The sequence below is a fragment of the Heloderma suspectum genome, chromosome 1, assembly GCF_057233095.1.
Source record: "Heloderma suspectum isolate Gila_16-S chromosome 1, 16-S_ref, whole genome shotgun sequence".
Taxonomy (NCBI): Eukaryota; Metazoa; Chordata; class Lepidosauria; order Squamata; family Helodermatidae; genus Heloderma; species Heloderma suspectum.
Window position 1 is genome coordinate 296,351,098 of NC_139458.1, and position 18,872 is coordinate 296,369,969.

Here is an 18,872-nt window from a genome sequence, read left to right on the forward strand (position 1 = left end):
GTGTGGGGTGAAGTACAGGGGCTTAATGCAGCACTTCCAGCATCACCCTGACAAGGTTGGTGGTGGCTCCAAGGCACTGGAAGTTTGTAGGTTCAGGACCAAAGTTCTTACACAGCCTCCCCTAGTCAGGAGGCACCCAAGACACCATCAGAACCCTGCACGATTACCCCAGAGGAGGGAAAATCCCAGATGCAACAAAAAGGGAGTGGCACACAATAAAACCCCTTGGGGGGTTGCAGTATCGGGACAAAACCCTCAACTGCACACTTCCCCCCATAGCCATTGCTGGTATAGATGCCTTTATGGTCCAAAATTGAGGACAATAAAATGGAGTTGCATATTTCAGACACACCCTCCCTGACATTGCTGGCAGAGCCGCTTCTGTTCGCTACAGCACTAAAGCGCTATAGTGCTTTCAGTCTAAAAGCAAAATTGCGCAAAAGCCTCCCATACCCATTGTTGGCATGAAGCCTTTATTGTCTCAAAATCACTAAAGTGCTATAGCACAGTGGAGTTGCGCATTTCACCCCACACACACATTGCTACAGCGAACAGACACTTCTGTTCACTATAGTGCTTTAGCTCTAAAGCACAATTGTGCATTCCCTCCCCCCACACCCAGCCATGTTGCTTCTTCATGGAAAAGTGACTAGAGAAGGAAAAAGAGGGTGGGAGCTATAACTTTCCGACAGTTTTCTGGAATGGGGCAAAAATGCACAGGTGCAGTGCCTTCATGGGGAGCCTCGAGATGCTGTAGTGGATTATTGCAGAACTGTAGTTCTTCATGGAAAAGTGAGCAGTTCTTTCCCTATTCCCCTATTTCCCCCTATTTCCCAAGTTGCACAGTTTCAAAGTAACGATCAGGGAAGCCTGTCATTGTGTAGCTTTGCTGTAGCAGGGTAGGACGATAATGCAAGGCTGTCACTGTACTCGGGGAAAGCTGTCATTTTGTAACTGTAGCAAGGTATCAGGGAAGGCTCTGCTTGTTTGGCTTTGGTTGTCCCTCAGCTGCTTTTCAGCTCTCAGAAAAAAAGCTCTGCAGGCTGGAGCAGAGCAACCACACGGTTTTGACTGCTCTTGCCAGGCAACTCTGTCAGCAATCGGAATAAGCCATGCTGAGTGCCAGACAACATGATAACCCATGGTGGGTTAAATAACCCTTACTGCAGACCATGGATTATCGGAGTGGCTTATTTTGGTCAAATAAGCCATTGTGGATTAAAAATTTCCCAATAGATGACATCATAATATCATCTGGGTTAAATAAACCAGCCATGGTGGCTTATTTAACCCATCGTGGGTTATTGTGTCATCTGAACCCAGACATTGTTTTGTCCGTTTTTATCACAGACCAGGCCATAATTCAACACCAATTTAAGCATGCTTAAAATCGATTGAAATTAATGGGTTTAAGAATACAACTCTTAAATTGGATTGAGGCCTCAGCCATTACTGGACTGTGGATTCACAGCAATTAACTTCCAATCATATATAATAGAGCAGTATTTAATTTTAGTTATGCTGGAATATGTAGTTTAAAGATTGTTAGTGATAGTTCTTCAGGCTACAATGTCCTATACATGTCAACTCAGATGTTCCATTGGGTTCAATTAGGCTTATTCCCTGATATAGGACTAGAATGTAAACAATTCATTTATTTTAAATTAATATTTGTTCACAATAAGTGAATCAAAAAGGGGGGGTACTGGGCATTGAAGAAACAAGAAACAGTACATTGGTTGAGGCTCAATACTTTGAGACAAATGACTTAATGAAATAAAACTGAAACTTCAGTTCTTTTACAAAATTACTGGCATGGATGAAACAAAAAGTCTTAATGAAAACTATAATTATTGTGATAGCTTCTGGTATAAAGGTTCAACCTCTTTGCCACCACCATTTATTTAAAAAAATGACTGTTAGATTTATAAATAGTTTATATGTAGTTTGTATATTGGATTCACATATAAGGCCATATTGCAGTTTAACGACCCAAAGCATAGCAAGTTCAATAAAGACGCAAACTGTAATCCCAAATGAAGACTTGTTTATTTTATTTTTAGTATGGTTTATGGTGCAAGAGAGCAAACCCCATGTCTATGTAGCTGAGGGGTGCACCTACCACTTACTGCTACAGACACTGAGTATCGAAATAGTTCTGGAACAGGGACAATGGGAAGAAAGCCAGCAGAGTGTGAGACAGACATTGTTGTCTAAGGGATGGAGAACTTGACTAGGGGAGACTTCATTTTGCCTCTGCTGGGTCAGCTTGACTTATTGTGTGGCCTTGAATAAATCAGCACCTCAGCTTTCCTTCTATAAAATTTGACCCAGCTCACTGGGCTGTTCAGACAGCAAATCTTTTGGAAATTAAATGTACAAAAGAGAGAGATGGATTTCTGCTCGTTTGTCAGGGAATACTACCCCCAAACCCAATAACTGCAGAGACTGTTATCACCATAAATCAGGAGTGGGCAATGTGTGGCCCTCCAGGTGTTGTTCGACTACAACTCCCATCATCTCACCATTAGCTAGGCTGATAGGAGTTGCAGTCCAACAACATCTGATAGGCCACAAGTTGCCCATCCCTGCCATAAATAATCAGGAAAAATGATAAAAAGAAAACATAAAAGCTGTAACCAAAGGCCAACTTGCTTGTTACATTTTTAGTTGCAGTATGTCTCCTATGAATCAATTCTATGCCTGATTAAAGCCAATCAAGCAACTTTGTGCACCACAGGCAGCATTTATGCATATCATAGACACACATCATTTCTTACCACACCTGTGTACATAGTGATGCAGTACAATAATTTTTGGGAAATAATTTGCATGTATGGCACATTTAAAAACCCTACATTTTCTCCAGTTAGCTAACAGCAGCATTCGTTGTTTTCCCCTCACAACAGCCCTGCGAGGTAGGTTAAGATGAATGACTGGCCTAAATGAGTCACCCAGTGAGCTTCAGGAGATATGAATACTTGTCTCCCTAGTCCTAGTCTGAACTGTATCCACTATCCCAAACTACGCATGCTTCCAGGCTAAGGGCTCCTAGTGCCACCAATCAAAAGGCACTGTGCAGCTATCCAGTCATTTCCTCCTTACGATTTTTTCTGGTTAAAAAAAAAAAAGATGGAAGAAGTAGTGTGAAAACACCGGAGGGTTACACATGGATCCCCCATAAAATTCTGAGAATGAGGCAGGGTGATTGCACAGTAAAAGCCCCACCTGGAAGCACCCTTCTGTATAGGAATGTTCAGTACATTTAAAGAGCCAGTTGGCTTTAAAGACTCTGGGTTGTGCTACGATTAAATTCATTATGATATGAGTGTATTATTACATTACGGAAAACCTGAAGGCCTAGAAACATATATATGGCACAATTCAGTCACCTGCTGCATTCTCTCCATCCCCTCTTTCATGTGAGGAAGTTTTCTATGGCTGAGCCCACCCACACCCCCATTGGCTGCCATCAAGGCTGGCTTAAGACATTTTACTATCTGAGGTAAACAAGATGACCCCTCCCCAATTCCATGTACAAAAGCAAACCAGACTGGCAATTGACTCTAACTTCAGCACTGATGCTGACCCATTGTTCTCCAGTGCACCTGAAGACAGCTTACAGGTGCAGGGTGGGCTGCATGACACACACAGATCTGCCCTCCAACTGCTCACTGCTGCTTCTGCCCCTCAGCATCTACAGCCTGAGGCAAGTTCCTCACCTTGCCTAATGGTAGGGCTGGCCTTAGCTGCCCTCCTGGGAATAGAAAGATGCATGTACCTAATGGTGCTCATAAGGGACTGACAGGATCTGCTCCTATATCTATTTAAATAATGAACATCCCTTTTTTACCACTATAGAAAATAATTAAAATATTGCTTAACCAGAACACTGGGACACCTTTTTAGGCTTTGCATGCTTTAGGGTGCAGGAACAAAGCTCAAGCTTTTGCATGCCACCCACTGTGTGCAGAATGACACATATGACCTGGGGCCTATATAGATGTACATCCATTCTATAAGCATGATCTACATGCCACAAAACAAGGAATAATGTGGGTGAAGAATATAACCTGTGTCACAGGTGACATTTTACACCTAGGGTGGGGGTGGGGGAGGCCACATACAAGCCCACAGCGCATCCCCGTGCCAGCCCCACATGGAGCTACATGCCAGCAAAAAAGGTTGAACTGAGCCATAGAGACCTGGTATACAGTAAATGTATAATCATTTGCACCTCTTTTAAGAGCATTTATTCATCCATTAGGGAAGCATTTATTAATCCATTAGGGTTCCTTTCAAAGCTCCCAAAACTCCCATGAAATGTGAAAAGGTGGAGGGAGGGAATAGCCTTCTTAAAAAAAAAATAAATTATTATCTTGCTTTCTCAGACACAACTTGGGAATTGTAGTTCAACACACCTTGGGGGAAGGCTGGTCTAAAATCAGTTTTCCTTCAAGGATACTGATTTTGACTGGTTATAGATTTGTCGTCATTCCCTGTGTGTCCCCTTCCCCCGGAGGAATTTTTGTCCAAAGATGGGCAATGGACAAGCTAATCCACCTTCAATCCCCAGAGCAACCATGTTGCCCCAGCCCACAAATCTAGGAGGGATCTTCATGACAACAGAATGAGAAGCACGTTGGAGTATTACCTGGATCTTCACAGAATCGGCTTTGCTCCGTCAGGGACACATGAAGCAAAATAAGCCGAGTGTAGCGTACTTTTACAATCCGGTTTTCAGGGTTTACACAGCGCTTGAAAGGAACATACTTCCAGGTGAGGTGGGAGGAGTAGAACTGAACATTATCAACCTGGCAGGGGCTGCTCAACCAATGAGAGAGGCTTGTTTCCCAGGATCCCCCCTGCTACTAGGTTATTATGAATGGAGAGCAACTAATTTTCCCCATGTGTGCAGATTTCCCTGAAGAAGCCAAACTCCCCAGTTCTCCAGTGCAGCATCTGAAGACGCTCCCTGAAATCCTCCCCCCACACCAATTTCGCCACATTCCAGCAATCTGCTGCAGAGTTATTGCTCCCACCCCATTTTTCCCCATGTGTGCACTTTTGCCTATTGCTTCCACCCCCCCCTTCTCCTTCTCTCTTCTCACAATGAGAAGCCCCCGTAAACCCCAAAGATTGAAAGATCGCTACTACAATAAAGCGGAGAAGGGACTTTACACAACAACGGAGAAACAACTTTACATCAGACAAACTACAGAACATCAAAGCATAACATCGCAACAGCGATTTAAGAGAGCACCGGAGAAGCGAAAGAGCACTTTAGGGTGAGTTACTAAAGTTATCCTTTAACGCTTTCACTGCAGGGAAGCGAGATTTATTTCTTACGTCTGAGTAAACATGCAAAGAAGGAGGGGATATGTTAAAGTTTAAAAGCAGGCTAGCTAAGGTGAATGAGTGCCCCCACTACTGCGATAACCTGAAAGGTCGCTATTGGCTCCTGGAGATTTTTTCAATAGGAAACACTACTTCTATTGGGGGAACAAGAGGGAATGGTGCGTCCCACCCCCTTGACCACGTCACTGCCAGGTCACAGAGGCATGCCCAGGATTTAATGTGAGAGGCGGGGAGACATGGCACAGTGTGGTAAAACCACCAGGGAGCCGCTTACAGTAAAAAAGTTGGAGTAAAAGGAATTTCAGAAAATGTGGCTTTTGAAGAGGGAAGTGGCTGGTTGACAGTGGATTGGTGATGACATCATTTGTCGCAAAGAAACTCAAACTGTTCTAGCTTCATACTAAATCGCTCATGAAGATAGCCGCTAGATCACAATCACTCTCAGAATCCAGCATCCTGAGGGTCTGTTTATACATGCAGCTGAAAGAAGTGGTAAAGCTTTTCTGGACTGTGTGGGAGGCTGCTGAGAGAAGGGGGAATCTGTCCTACTAACAGTGTCTGTTTTGCTGGCAATCAGACACTGCTGGATTTCACCCAGTATATTTGAATGTTTTTTTTAATCTTTAAAAACAAACAAAACTCCCTGAACATAGAAAGCCAGTATTTCAGGGAGAAGGGTTCAATGGAGCCTTCTCTCTGACATGCTATTTTTCAGTGTTGAGGAGGTTTCTCCCTCCATGGGAAGCATTCAAACATACAACCAGGCACATATATACAAACTGTTGAGGCAGAGCCTCATTGTGATGCTGAACTCTTTTCTCTTTCCTATATATACTTTAAAAAAGAAAGTTCAGAAGGTGAATTAACTTGAAGTTAATGGAGGTTAAATTAATTTCAGAGAAATTGATGCAGAATATGATGAACTGATTCCTGGCTTCATCATATAAGGCATATAATGTCATCTTTATACAGGCACCTACTTTAGAATAAAGTCTATTGAACACAGTGGGACTTAGTTCTGAAGAAAAATGCATAGGATCAGGTTTACACCACACACATTTATCTGGGGAGGTGGTGGAGATCATTGTGTGTTTTGCATTTGAAGTAAAGGGGGCCCCTGCAAAACCATTAAGTTCAGTGTTTAAAATTACCTCGCTGCACCACTGAAGATGGATCAGAGCCAGACACTGATTCAGCCCAAAGAAATGCTGGATTGCTGCCTTGCAACATGGATCAGTCTCAGAAACCTTCTTTCTACAGGTGCTTCCTTCCTATCTTGGCACTTCCCTTTCTACTGTGATGTCCTGCCTCACATAAGGAGGGAAGCTACAGAGTGCACTTCCCTCCCTGTCTGAATTCAAGGGAATTCTCGGAGGAATCAATCCTCTGCAGGGATCTTACCTCTTCAGCTCCTATGCTCATTTCTCGCTTTCCCCCTCCCCTAAAAATGTTCAGCCCTTGCCTGGCTCTGCAATGAAAGGGCCTTTTCCCTACTTGGTCATATCTCACTCAGAATTGTGTTATAATGGCTAATGCCCTGGACTGCACGCCAAAAGCTTTTCAGGTATGCATTGTCATCTCATGAGCAGAGGCTCTGCCTGGCTCAAAAGAAGTAAATTTCTACTTACATCAGCTCCCGGTACACCTGGCAATCCAGGGACACCGGCTTTCCCTGGTTCGCCATCTGGGCCCTGCAGGAATAAGGTGGATAGAGACAAATTAAGACAGTAGATGTAGGCAGAGAAGATACAATATAACCTATGCAAGGCTCCCTATTATATATTAGCTACTTACCAGAGGGCCTGGGGGCCCATTAGGACCTCTGTCCCCCTAGTGGAATAGAAGAGACAAACAGTAAAATAAGGTACATTTTAAGTCCTGTGATAACATTCACAATTCCACATGCAAAAACCTGATTGCTAGTAGACAGGATTACTACTAATTTAATTTAATTTAATTTGCAGATTATAAATGCTAATCTTACATAATCACTACGACAATTCAGAACGATCTCATTATAGGTCTAATACAGTTTATGCATAAAATAAAGTTTCTCTTATGCCGCTAGCCATTGCAATACGTGATTTGGAATGCACATCCAGGATTTTTGGCAAAGAATACCAGTAAATAATTTCTACTGCCGGTTAACTGGGCATCATGGAGCATTACTAGACTCAAGTGTCACACATTAAATATACTCAGAGGGACAGCAATGCCATTGTATAACTATGTGGAGGAATTCCTGAAGCGCCAGCTGTGTCATGCTGTGCAGTTTAGGGCATGCACAAAACACACTTACGTCGATGCCGTCGATGCCAGGAACTCCCGGTGGGCCTGGTGGGCCTGGTGGGCCTTGTGGACCTGGGGGGCCTCTCTGGCAGGGAACAAAAAGAGCACTTAAGAGAGCGGAGAAGAAGACCACTGAAATCGTGCCATAAATAGGGCGAAGGAGCAGTCAGAGCAGCTGCCCAAAGGATAGTTCTGACTGACAATACTTGTGGCCAGAGTTTAGCTTCCCTGCCCCAAAGCCCCAGATAACTCTAACTGTGCTACTGAATTGTATTCCTTGTTTGATTAGGACCATTTAAGCTCCACCTGACCACCTTTTTTCCTGTTATAATCTACATGATAGGCAATGTGAGATAGATGCAATCACAGGCTACTTTCTGTCAAATATAATTACTACCTGGGATTTAGAGGTTAAAAGGTGCCATTTTGCCCAGCACTGTGGCAAGTAATGTATATGGGGGGACAGACACCCCTGTATATTGCAAATATCCCTAAGGGGACGCCAAGTACATACTTTGCCATAACAGCACATTTCAGGGCAATAGCTGGGGGATGGAGGATAGAGTTAATATTCTTTAAATTTCCCCATGCATTCTGTTGAGGAAAAATTATTATTATTTATTATTTATTTCTATACCACCCAGTAGATGAAGCTCTCTGGGCAGTTCACAACAATGAGGACTTTCCCCACTTATGACTGCTCCGATGCTCTTTGTAACATTGCTGTTTGGAATAAAACGTTCGTCTTTGAATCCACTAATGTCCTTCCCTTTGTAAAACCAATAATCAATTGGTGAGAGAAAATAAGATGACCTCTGCAAAGAAGCACCAATATTCACTATGCTTTGCCTAACCAAGCAAGATCAGGGTTATAGCTAAATATCCCCATATGCCTTCCAAGAGACACATACAATGAAGAAGTGTTTAAAAAAATACACACCACCATGGTCCTCTATAAAATGCTCTCCTCTGTAAGAGTTTTCTTTTTAAAATAAGCCTTGCTTTCTTACTTGCTTTTTTTAACCACTCCAAAACCCTTCCAAAAATGCTATATTTTTGTGAAACCCCAGGGTGCACATAGTGACTCATTTTTCAAAATTCATTTGGGGAGCGCCTTCAAGTTCTATAACATAGTCCACTGTTTTCTCTTTATGACTAAATTCCAGCTGCCAGGCAAGGTTAACTTCACAATAGGTGCTTTGTGAAGTCAGCCTCTTCCAGGCCCCTTTCTCTACCCTCACACCTCTCACAGAGAAGGTGAACTTCTGATGCTGAAAGCAGTTTCAGGGGAACATATTTGCCAGTCCATATCAGGCTGTGAGAAACATAATTGTAGCCATAATTCTCTCAGTCAGAATTTTAAAAGACCACTTTTCTTCAGACAGATTGCAGAAGAGTAGCTATTTTAGCCTATAGTGTAAGCTGTTGCATGCCATAGTTACAGTAAGTCTCTTGGGCACCACACTATTCTTTTTCTGTATGAAACCATTCATAATTATTTTTCTTATATCTGGCAAAGCAGAGTCTACCCTATAAAAGTTTGTCACAATAAATTTGTTAGGCTATAGAGTTCCATGGGATACTTCGTTGGTTGTGTACCGACACACTAGCATGGCTGCTTTTTTTTAATGTATGGGTTTTTCTGACATTCTTTGGAGATTTAATTCTATTTCTCTCTCATTTGAAAAGTTTTTTTTTAATTACAGTGCATGGATACATAGGGCACTGCCTTATATCACATCAGCCCCTATAGAACACTTTCATAGAATGGTGAGTGTCTATTATTGGAAAATATGGCATCTTCATAGGACTCTCACAAACTAATTGGCTTGAACCCTAACATGAGTGAAGAGAATGAAATTAATCTGATGAAAATTCCCCATCCCCTCCTCCCCCGGCAACCCCCACATACACCCCATGGTTCAGGAAGTCCTCTAGCGAGCCTTTTCAGTGGGTGCAGGTCACTTGCAGGGCAGAGGACAGGATGGAGAACTTTCCTTCTGTTAACTTCCTTCCATTAATTAATTAAGCAAGAATAACTACCACCTCTTGGTTTTACAGTCACAATCATTAACATGGATTGGAATCACCACTTCATGCATAAACATAGATGAAAAGTCCTACGTTTACTACTTTGATTGTGGTTATAACAGGATTGCTTCAGGAACTTAAGGGGTAATTAATATGTACCCCTTAAGGTACAGATGACACATAGCCATCAGCTTGGCTATGTGTCCATAATGACATATTGCACTGAGCTGAATAGAAATATTTTACTTAAATAAAATTTCCATTCAAAGCAGCAGGAGTTCCAGATTTCAATGGTAGTGGTGGTGGGAGCAGGGGAGGTACTATTCAAACATTTGGCATACAGAATCAATGAGCTGGATTCAGCGTCATACTTACAGTAGGCCCATTGACTTCATTGGGTTTACTCTAAGCCTGATGAAGTCTGAATCTAGCCCAGTGTATAGGCCAGAGATATAGGCACTCCTGAAGCCAGATCACACAACAGTGGGGGAAATACCCTCCCTCTGCCTCTTCTCTACCTAAATCAAAGCAGTCTCAACTAGGGTAAAGAAAATAAGAAGTGTATTGCTTGCAGGATCAAACCAAAGTTCCATCTATAAAAGCAAAATGCTACTGATAATGGCCAGCCAGAGACCCCTAGAAAGCTCACCAGGGGACAGCAGCTTCTGTATGTTTTCTGACATAACAGCATCGTTATAATTTGTACACATGACAGTTCCCCAGATTGCCAACCAAAGACAGAAGTAAAGAGCACAGGAGTAGGAGTTAGAACAGACCAAGGAGCATAAAGAAACACTTTACTCTCTGCACTCAGCAAGCATCCTGCCTTTCAAACTTACCCTGATGGCTGTCTGGCTTATCTGAAAAGAACAAGAAAAAGTGAGGCAAAACTTACTTGAGACAGGCAAAGGCAAATGACTTGCAGGAAAACCCCTAAGAGGCAGGAAAACCTCTTGCCTGGGATAGAGCTAGCCATGGATGCTTCTCCAATTGCCACAGATGGATTTTTGGATGTAAAAATAACTCCCCCTCCCCAAAAGACCCCTCCAGAACCCCTAGAAAGACACAGGCTGGAACAGGCACAGTTATTCTGCTAATGAATGGCTGTGGAGGAGGGTAGCAGAGATTGGAGGAAACCTGATGGCTAGAAAGGAGGGATTGAATGACACCAGCTCTTTAACCCTTTGCCCTGCAGTTAGTACTATGCACCTCCCAGCGACTTTTGCCCTGATCTATGCTGGGAACAAAATTGTTAGGCAATGAAACAACCCCCACCCCCATTCCCCACTCCACCCCCCCTCTCTGCTTCAATAACTTCGGAAAGGAAATACATTATGGCATTCTGAATATCCACCCCAACTGTACTACAGTTTAGCATTTACCTTAAGCTACTTTCTTACCGAGCTACGGGCTGTAAGTTCACTGCAAGTTTCTCTCTGAGGTCGTTGAGGGTCGCAATGAATCATCATCCACTGGATCTCAAACTAAGAAGAGAGACCAAAAAAATTTGGTAGTGGTTTAGCAACAGAGCCATTCTAAGCAGCTACCCATGGCATCTTTGAAACAGTTGGATGATTATTTCTTTGATTTCAAGCTTGTCCTCTCCTTAAGGTTCAATGTGGACAACAGCGCTTTCTCATGTCATTGATCCTCAAAACCTGTTGAGGTAGGCAATAATTGTTCCCATTTTTGGATGGAAAACTGATGTTTAATGAAAGGACATGTTTAATTATGTTTAATGATGTTTAACGACAGAACATGTTTACAGCGTGTTTGATGAAAGGACAAACTGGAGATCAAGGGTAGTATGCAAACTTAGTCCTACATAGAGTAGGCCCATTGAAATGAATTAGACTTAAGTTAGTCACAACTCATTTCAGTGCGTCTACTCTATATAGACCTAACACTGGATACTATCCATATAGTCCTTTATAAAAAGAAATTCCTAACTTTACTCATCTGTGGCTGCTCAGGAAAACACAAGCTCCTCCTAGTCTGTCAGCTGTACAGGAACAACATACTTACTTCTGAATAGACCCTTCTAGAATGTGTGACAATGCTCCCCTTTGATGAACTAGGATTTCAACCAAGAACTTTTACTAACAGGTTTTCAGTCAAATTCAAGTTACATTATTCATATTAAGAAAAGAAAAGCTGTTGCTGGAAGGGGGCAGTTTCCCCTTAAATGTACACACGTTGGTTCTTTTTCTGTCAGAAAATTGAATAAATGGGACAGGAGTGTGAGTGGGGTGAAAAAATGGAATGCCAAAGAAAACAGCATTCCACAGACTTGGCTCCTATGTACATTAGAAACCTTCTGAGACAGACAAATATACCTTTGTGAGATTTCACACCTCCTTTTAACATTTTTTGCAATACCTCTATGGCATGTCCAAGAAACCACACAGTTATATCTCTCTATGAAGTTTACAAATGATTTATTTGTATGTCTGCACAGATAAAAGAGGGTTTACAGATCAAAAACATCAGAGTCAATAGCTGTACCTTAGAACTTTGGATTGTGTTCATTATTATTATTAATGGAATTTTCTTCATGGTATATCAGTTGCATCATGGTGTCACCTGCTCAGTGAAATATTCTAATGCAAATCAATATTCTTTCTTTTGGAGAGGATCATTTATGTTGCTAAATCATACTTTCTCTACATTCTACAAGATCACAGTGCTCCTTTTGAAAATATTGGATTAGCTAAGGTCAAAATAGGGGGAAGGTCTGGGCACCACAGATCTAATATTCTTAAATTTTCTGGGGACAAGGTATAAGCATTCCGCATCCATATTTTCCCTTGGTTTAACCCATGTTTTCCCAGTGAGGATCATTCTGATATTACCTATATTCCCAAAATAATTCAGCAAATGACATTTCAAAACTTCCTGACATTCTCTCTTATCCGTCATGTCATATCATTTGCTATGTCCTCGGTTGCCCATGGCCTAGACTGTGCCTCGCATTCTGAGAACCATAACATTTTGTCTTGTTCCTTAAATAGTACTGACACATTTATTTCTACATTATTCATACAATCAATAGGACTTTCAAATTTGAATTCCTTTGAATTTGACATGGAAAAACCATCATTATTCTCAAAACATCGCTGTACTTTTCTCTGGGACGTTTCACAAATTCTTCGTTGTCTCCCACGTCTTATAGCAGGAGTGGGCAACTTGGGGCCTTCCAGATGTTTTGGCCTACAATTCCCAACCACCTTAGACAGCACAGCCAGTGGTGAGAGAGTTGTAGGCCAAAACATCTGGAGGGCCACAAGTTGCCCACCTCTGTTTTATAGTCATTGTAAGGGATTCTGCACGTATCTATTTATAGTTAAAAGATTTTTAACCTGCCTTTCAGGGCACACTTATCTCACAAGGTGGCTTATAATATTACAAAAACATTAACCTACAAATGACAATTAAACACACACACATATATCCATTGCATCAGCTAATGATTTTAAAGCACCAAATCCAGATTAAATAAATGTATTTTTAGGTGTCCTTTTTAAAACCCAGCAGTGATGAGGCCAGGAATATCTCACTGGCAAGGGAGTTCCAAAGGTGTAGAGCCACCACCAAGAAAGCCCTATCACTAGTACCCACCAGCCTAATGGCTCTTACTGGTAGGCCAGAAAGTAGGGACTCTGACATTGTTGTTAATGTTTGGGCAAGCTCATATAGGTGTAGGCAGTCCTTTGGATAACACAGTTCCGAACTATTTAGGGCTTTAAAGGGCAAAACTAGCACCTTGGAGTCAGGCAGCCAATGTAAATGATACAGATTAGGAGTAATTTGATTCAAACACCTAGGTCCCACAAGCTGCCACATTTGCAGTTTAAGAATTGTCTTCAGTCAGAACCAGCCTGTACTCTAAAGGAGCTATCCAAGGTTCTGAATCCTACCCACAAAATAGGCTCAGCTCCTTGGATAGCTCCTTTAGAGTTCTGGCTGGTTCTGACTGAAACCCAGAATGGATTCACAACCCCACTGAAATCGGAGCCACCAGCTTCCAGACTGCCTACCTAGCCCTTCAGGGGGCATGTGACCCCATCCACAGTTAACAATTTACTCCCCATATTCTGGAGTTTCCAGATTTCTAGCATTTAGACTATATTTGCTTTCCCAGTGTTTCATTCCCTCTTACATTCTGATTGCACATTACACATGCATAATCTGATTGCAAATTATTTGGAACTGCCATTTATGTCAATAGGACTTACTTCCAACTAAGTGTTTTAAGGATCAGGGTGTTAGTTACATTCAGCTTCCCTGTATATCATTTAATCTAATTTTAAATTCTCCTCTTTGTTTTCAGAAATCTTCAGACAGGCAAGCAATCAAGCAAATGCGTGCCCTTGCTTTCCATCCCTGTATTATAAGATTATAATTGTGTGATATAAACAATTTAATGTGGATTAGTTTATGATGTTGTATTGCCCCGGCCATGGGCTGCTAAGGTTTGGAGGTGCCAAGATAGTGATAAGCCAGATCCAGGTTTGCTTACAAGGAGACTTTATTGAGTACTTACAGCACACAGGCGTATCCAATGGTTGGATCAGACAGCTTCTCTGAACCCAGAGCCAAGGAGTACAATGGGTCTTATACCACACATGTTAGCAGTGAGGCAGCATGACAGCAGCAAGCGTTAATTAGCGTTCATCTGCAACTTTCCCAGCATAGACTAACAGCCCCATGTCAGAGGGGAAACAATCAGAACTTTCCCAGCACAGCCACCTGTAAACAGAGCCTCACTTCTCAGGCACATCCGAGATCTTGATAAGATTCAGAGCTCGTTATCATGGAATGTGCTGAGGCAGCGATATCAACCTTTGACTCATCTTTCCAGCCAAGAGGCCCACTAGCAAGGGAATTGCACCAAAGCAGAAAGCTTTATGGATCTCTAGGCCCCTCTAAAACTACTAGTGACTTGGTTACAGCCCTGGGGCCATTACAAATGTCTAGGATCTGTTAAATTCCTTTATTTATTTATTTATTTATTTATTATCATCTGCAAAATATGCCTTATTTATTTATTTATTGTAACTGTTGACACCTACTTCCAAAAGGGTAGCTGTATTTACATTGCAGCAAAAACAATAAAGAGTCTCAGGGAACCTTAAAGACTAACAATTTTATTATGGCATAAGTTTTTAAATAGAGTCCACTTCATCAGATGCAGGATCTTGACACCTATGTTTTTGATGAGCTGCTTTGCACAATACGGTGGGCTAGTGCAAACATAATACAGCCCATCTCTTAACTATGGTTGAGGGACGAGGTTCAGGCTGTGGAACAGTGTGCTTTCTACCCCCAGCTCCTCCCCTCTAAGCAGTGGTGAATCAAGGGTTGGACAGTGGACTTTAGGGCCAAAGTCCAGAACCCTGCAGCCCAGGTCCCTCCGAAATGACCATCCAGAGAGCAGTAGGTAATGAGGTTATCGGAAGCAAACTCCTTTTTATTCCTGTAGTCATGATGGTGCTATGAAAAAGTGAGCTTAAAATGCAAAACTGCAAATGCTCAGACTAATTTTTTTTTTTTAATCAGCACTGGCAAACATTCTAACATATCAGGAATGTAGAAACAGTTGTAAAGCATGGAATGTCCGTTGCAGGGGTGGGATGAGAAATGTTACTTATGTGCTATACATGGCGATCTAAAGGTTGGCCCCTTCAGACCATTAGGTTCAGGGTCTAAAATTACCTAGCTGCACCAGTGCCTCTAAGCAATGAATTCCCCCTGCTTGCTTTAAGCATTGTTAGAGTTAACCAAAGTTTGCTCTTAACCAAAGTTTGGAAAGCAACTTCAAAAGGTGTTTTAACTTTCCAAACTTGTTTAACAGTAAGCCCTGGTTAGTGATAATCATGGTTAAGTGTCAATATAACTCTTAAAAGAAGTTAAGTTGGCTGTGGATGTTAATACCAGGAAGGGGAGGAACTGGGGGAAGGGGATCTGCAATCTCACAGCCCAGCAACAGTCTCTTAAAATGGTAAAGGGGCAGGCAGTATTACATCCAGCCTAGTATTATGAAGCACTGAAAGAGGAAGTGTAAGTCATAGTTCCTCTTTTTCTACTTCTGGGTAACATGCAAAGGACACACGCACACCTTCTCCAAAGTGAGATGTGTGCAGGCCCTGGATGTGGTGACAGCTCACGAATCTCAGTGAAGGAAATGTGTGAATTTCCAAAATATACACAATACTCCCTCAATGCTTCCTCGAAACGTGTGAAACCTCCCCCAAGATACCAATGGGCTTTAATGCAATACCTCTAATGGCCTACATATACACTTTGCAATTTCTTAGAAATTAATGAGACTTGTTTCCAACTGAGGGCCATTTCACATTTTGGTATCTCCATGAGGTATGAGAGGGGGGCTTTCCCCCCCACAGCCCTTCAATGCCACAGGATCCCAGGACTATTTCAGCTCCCAACAATGTGTACATAGTTCTCATGCTTTGGTGGGAAAAAGGCAAGTTTGTCCCGTACATATTACAGGACACGCTACAGGTATGTGCAGAATACAGAAGTGTACCTGCTTCTCCCCCCACCCCAATGCTTAGCATCTGAATGTTAAACATTTTCAACTATCATTTGAATTTCCTATGCAGAGAGAGCCCCTGGGCTTAATTGATTAGATTGCCACCTAGCGGCTGATTCTGCTGAGGTCAGGGGTTTCTTCTACAATTCTTGCAATGAGTGGAAGATCAGTTTCCTTCTGTAAACAGATTTGTGGTCTCTGTGATGGAGGTCAGTGTTTTCCAGCAAACTAGTTGGTACATCTCATGAAACAGGACATGATGTTTGCAGCTATCCACCTATTTATCCTGGAGTGGTTATCCTGTTGTTTATACGCCTCAAATAATGAATACAGAAAAGAATGTTTGCAAAAAGCAGAGGGATAGAACAAAAAAGGCTGCCAGCCAGCACCAGTGGTGAATAACTACTATGGTCAACAAATCAATGAAGCCAAAGTACTCAACTATATGCCAGTTTAGTCTCATTAAGTTCAATTCACGTACGAGTTCAGCCAAAATGCAATAATGCTAGAGCAATTTCCTTGATCTGCAGACAGACAATGCAAATATTAACAGAGCAGCAAAGCACAGGCAGCCTGATCCTAAAAGCAAAAGTAGTTACTTTTGCTACAGTAGCAAGCAGAGCTGTGCCTTAGTACATCTAAGTGGAATCCAACTTAGATAGAGCCATCCAGCTCTGTCTCTTCTTGTCATTTCTTCCAACTATTAAAGAGGCCTTTAATAGTAGATACTCCTCAGCTTCATAATACTGAAGAGTCAGGACATACTGATGGCTCTTTGAGTTCCATTTAAGGAGGTCCCATCCCTACACCTTCAATATCTGTCTTGGCCTCACCTCTTGCACAGCATAGCTGAGTCACACACAAACCACCTCAACTAGGCTATGCAAAACATATAGCTGAGAACTGGCATTCTGCTTTGCTTGAAGAAGAATTCTTCCCCAGCTGAAGTAGCAAACACTTTGCTACGTCTAGAGTAGAATCTGACGGAGATCAGTGAACTCAGAAACCTACCTGTTTGCCCATTAACTGAAGTTAGCAAAATAAGGGACATTTACTTTGCTTGTTTGTTGCGTCACCAGATGCACAGCCATAGGTATCATTTTTTTCTTAAACAATTTCATCAATAGGCACCAGCTTCAGATACATGTAAGAGATTTACATGTGGGATTAGTTTATGATTCTGCTTCTTCAAGGGAAAGGAGAATTACCAGTACTAGTGACTTGCAGCAACTATGAGTGATTTACTGATTGCCTGTGGGAAATTTATATCACACTTTTACTTCGGCATCAAAACAAGGTAGGTTAAAACCCCTGTTCTTTTAAGGATGTAGAACTGAGGCTGAGGGTGTGTGATGAGTCCAGCTCTACCCACTGAGTTCCTGGCAGAAATGGTATTTGACCCAGTTCCAAACCCCTTCAGGCATTACCTATGCGATTGTAAGCATGTGGAGGAACAGAGTGCTGTTGCACCTGGTGGCTCCACCCACCGACGTGTCCCTGCCAGCCCTACCCCCCTCAATGTGCATGGGGGGAAGATCTGAAGAGAGAGCCGCCTCTATATATGTAGGTATTTGTTTATTTATTTATTACATTTTTATACTGCCCAACAGCCGAGGCTCTCTGGGCAGTTCACAATTAAAACCATAAAATACAACTTAACAAGACATAATATAAAACGTTTAAAAGTTTGAAAGTACCATGTAAAAACAAAGTAAAACCCAGCAGCAGTTACAGCCCAGGGAAAGCCTGTGTGAAAAGGTGTGTTTTCAGGAGGCATTTAAAAGATGATACATTGTCTGCCTCCTGAACTGCATGAGGGTTTTTCGGGGGGGGGGGGAGGGGTGCCACTACAGAGAAGGTCTACATGTAGGTTCTCCCTGTGACTTAGAACCCTGATCATGCAGGGTTCTACAGGGTTCTAGTAGTGTAGGGCAGGCTCCCCTCTTCAAGCCTTCTGCCCTTCCAACGTGTGGAGGGAAGGAGGTGTGGCCAGAAGGACGGGCAGCAACAGGGGTTGGGCCGGAGAACACAGCCTTCCTCTATGCGATTCTGATCATGTGGAGGATAACACCTGAAAGGGGGCTACAGTGTTCACCAATAACTACTAACTCACTGTTGAACAAGAATATAGAGCAGAACAGAAGGCAGCAGTATACTTTAAGTAACATTCCTAACCTAGCCTATGAAACTCATTCATCCCTGTGTCTTGTGAATCAATACAGGGCTTTTTTTTTTCAGTGTTTAATGCGTGGTTTCATAGTTAATCTGTCTTACATTTATATTGCATTGTGGAAGTAAGTTCCTATGAAAGAACTAGTTAATCACTGTTTAAATCAAAGTTGCATATCTTTTCTGCTTTCAGTAATACAGCTAAAACCTGCCTATACAACTGAGTACCACCTGGCTTTATATGAACAATATATATTATTCCTGTAATCAGGTTTAACTACATGCAATTCAATTTGCTCACATTCATCACTCCCAACTCTTGTCTTTCTCTCCCATCCCACCCTCCGCTTTCTTCCTTATCATCTATTTTAGAATTAAAGGTCCTTGAAGCAGGGACCTGTCTGTTCTTTGCTTGTGAAAGTGCCATTTACACTAAATAATAACAACAACAACAACAACATAAGGAGGCAAA

The 18,872-nt window shown here is 42.1% G+C and overlaps 1 protein-coding gene across 1 annotated transcript in view; it reads right to left on the bottom strand.

Moving 5' to 3' along the window:
• COL9A1 (collagen type IX alpha 1 chain) overlaps positions 1 to 18,872 on the bottom strand; it is a 116,733-nt gene that overhangs the window by 85,359 nt on the left and 12,502 nt on the right. The window contains exons 6-10 of the mRNA XM_084813598.1: positions 11,079 to 11,162; positions 10,518 to 10,538; positions 7,658 to 7,732; positions 7,153 to 7,188; positions 6,987 to 7,049 (exon numbers count right to left, since the gene is read on the bottom strand). Coding sequence (XP_084669724.1) covers positions 6,987 to 7,049; positions 7,153 to 7,188; positions 7,658 to 7,732; positions 10,518 to 10,538; positions 11,079 to 11,162 — 279 coding nt within the window. The remainder of the gene's footprint in view (positions 1 to 6,986; positions 7,050 to 7,152; positions 7,189 to 7,657; positions 7,733 to 10,517; positions 10,539 to 11,078; positions 11,163 to 18,872) is intronic.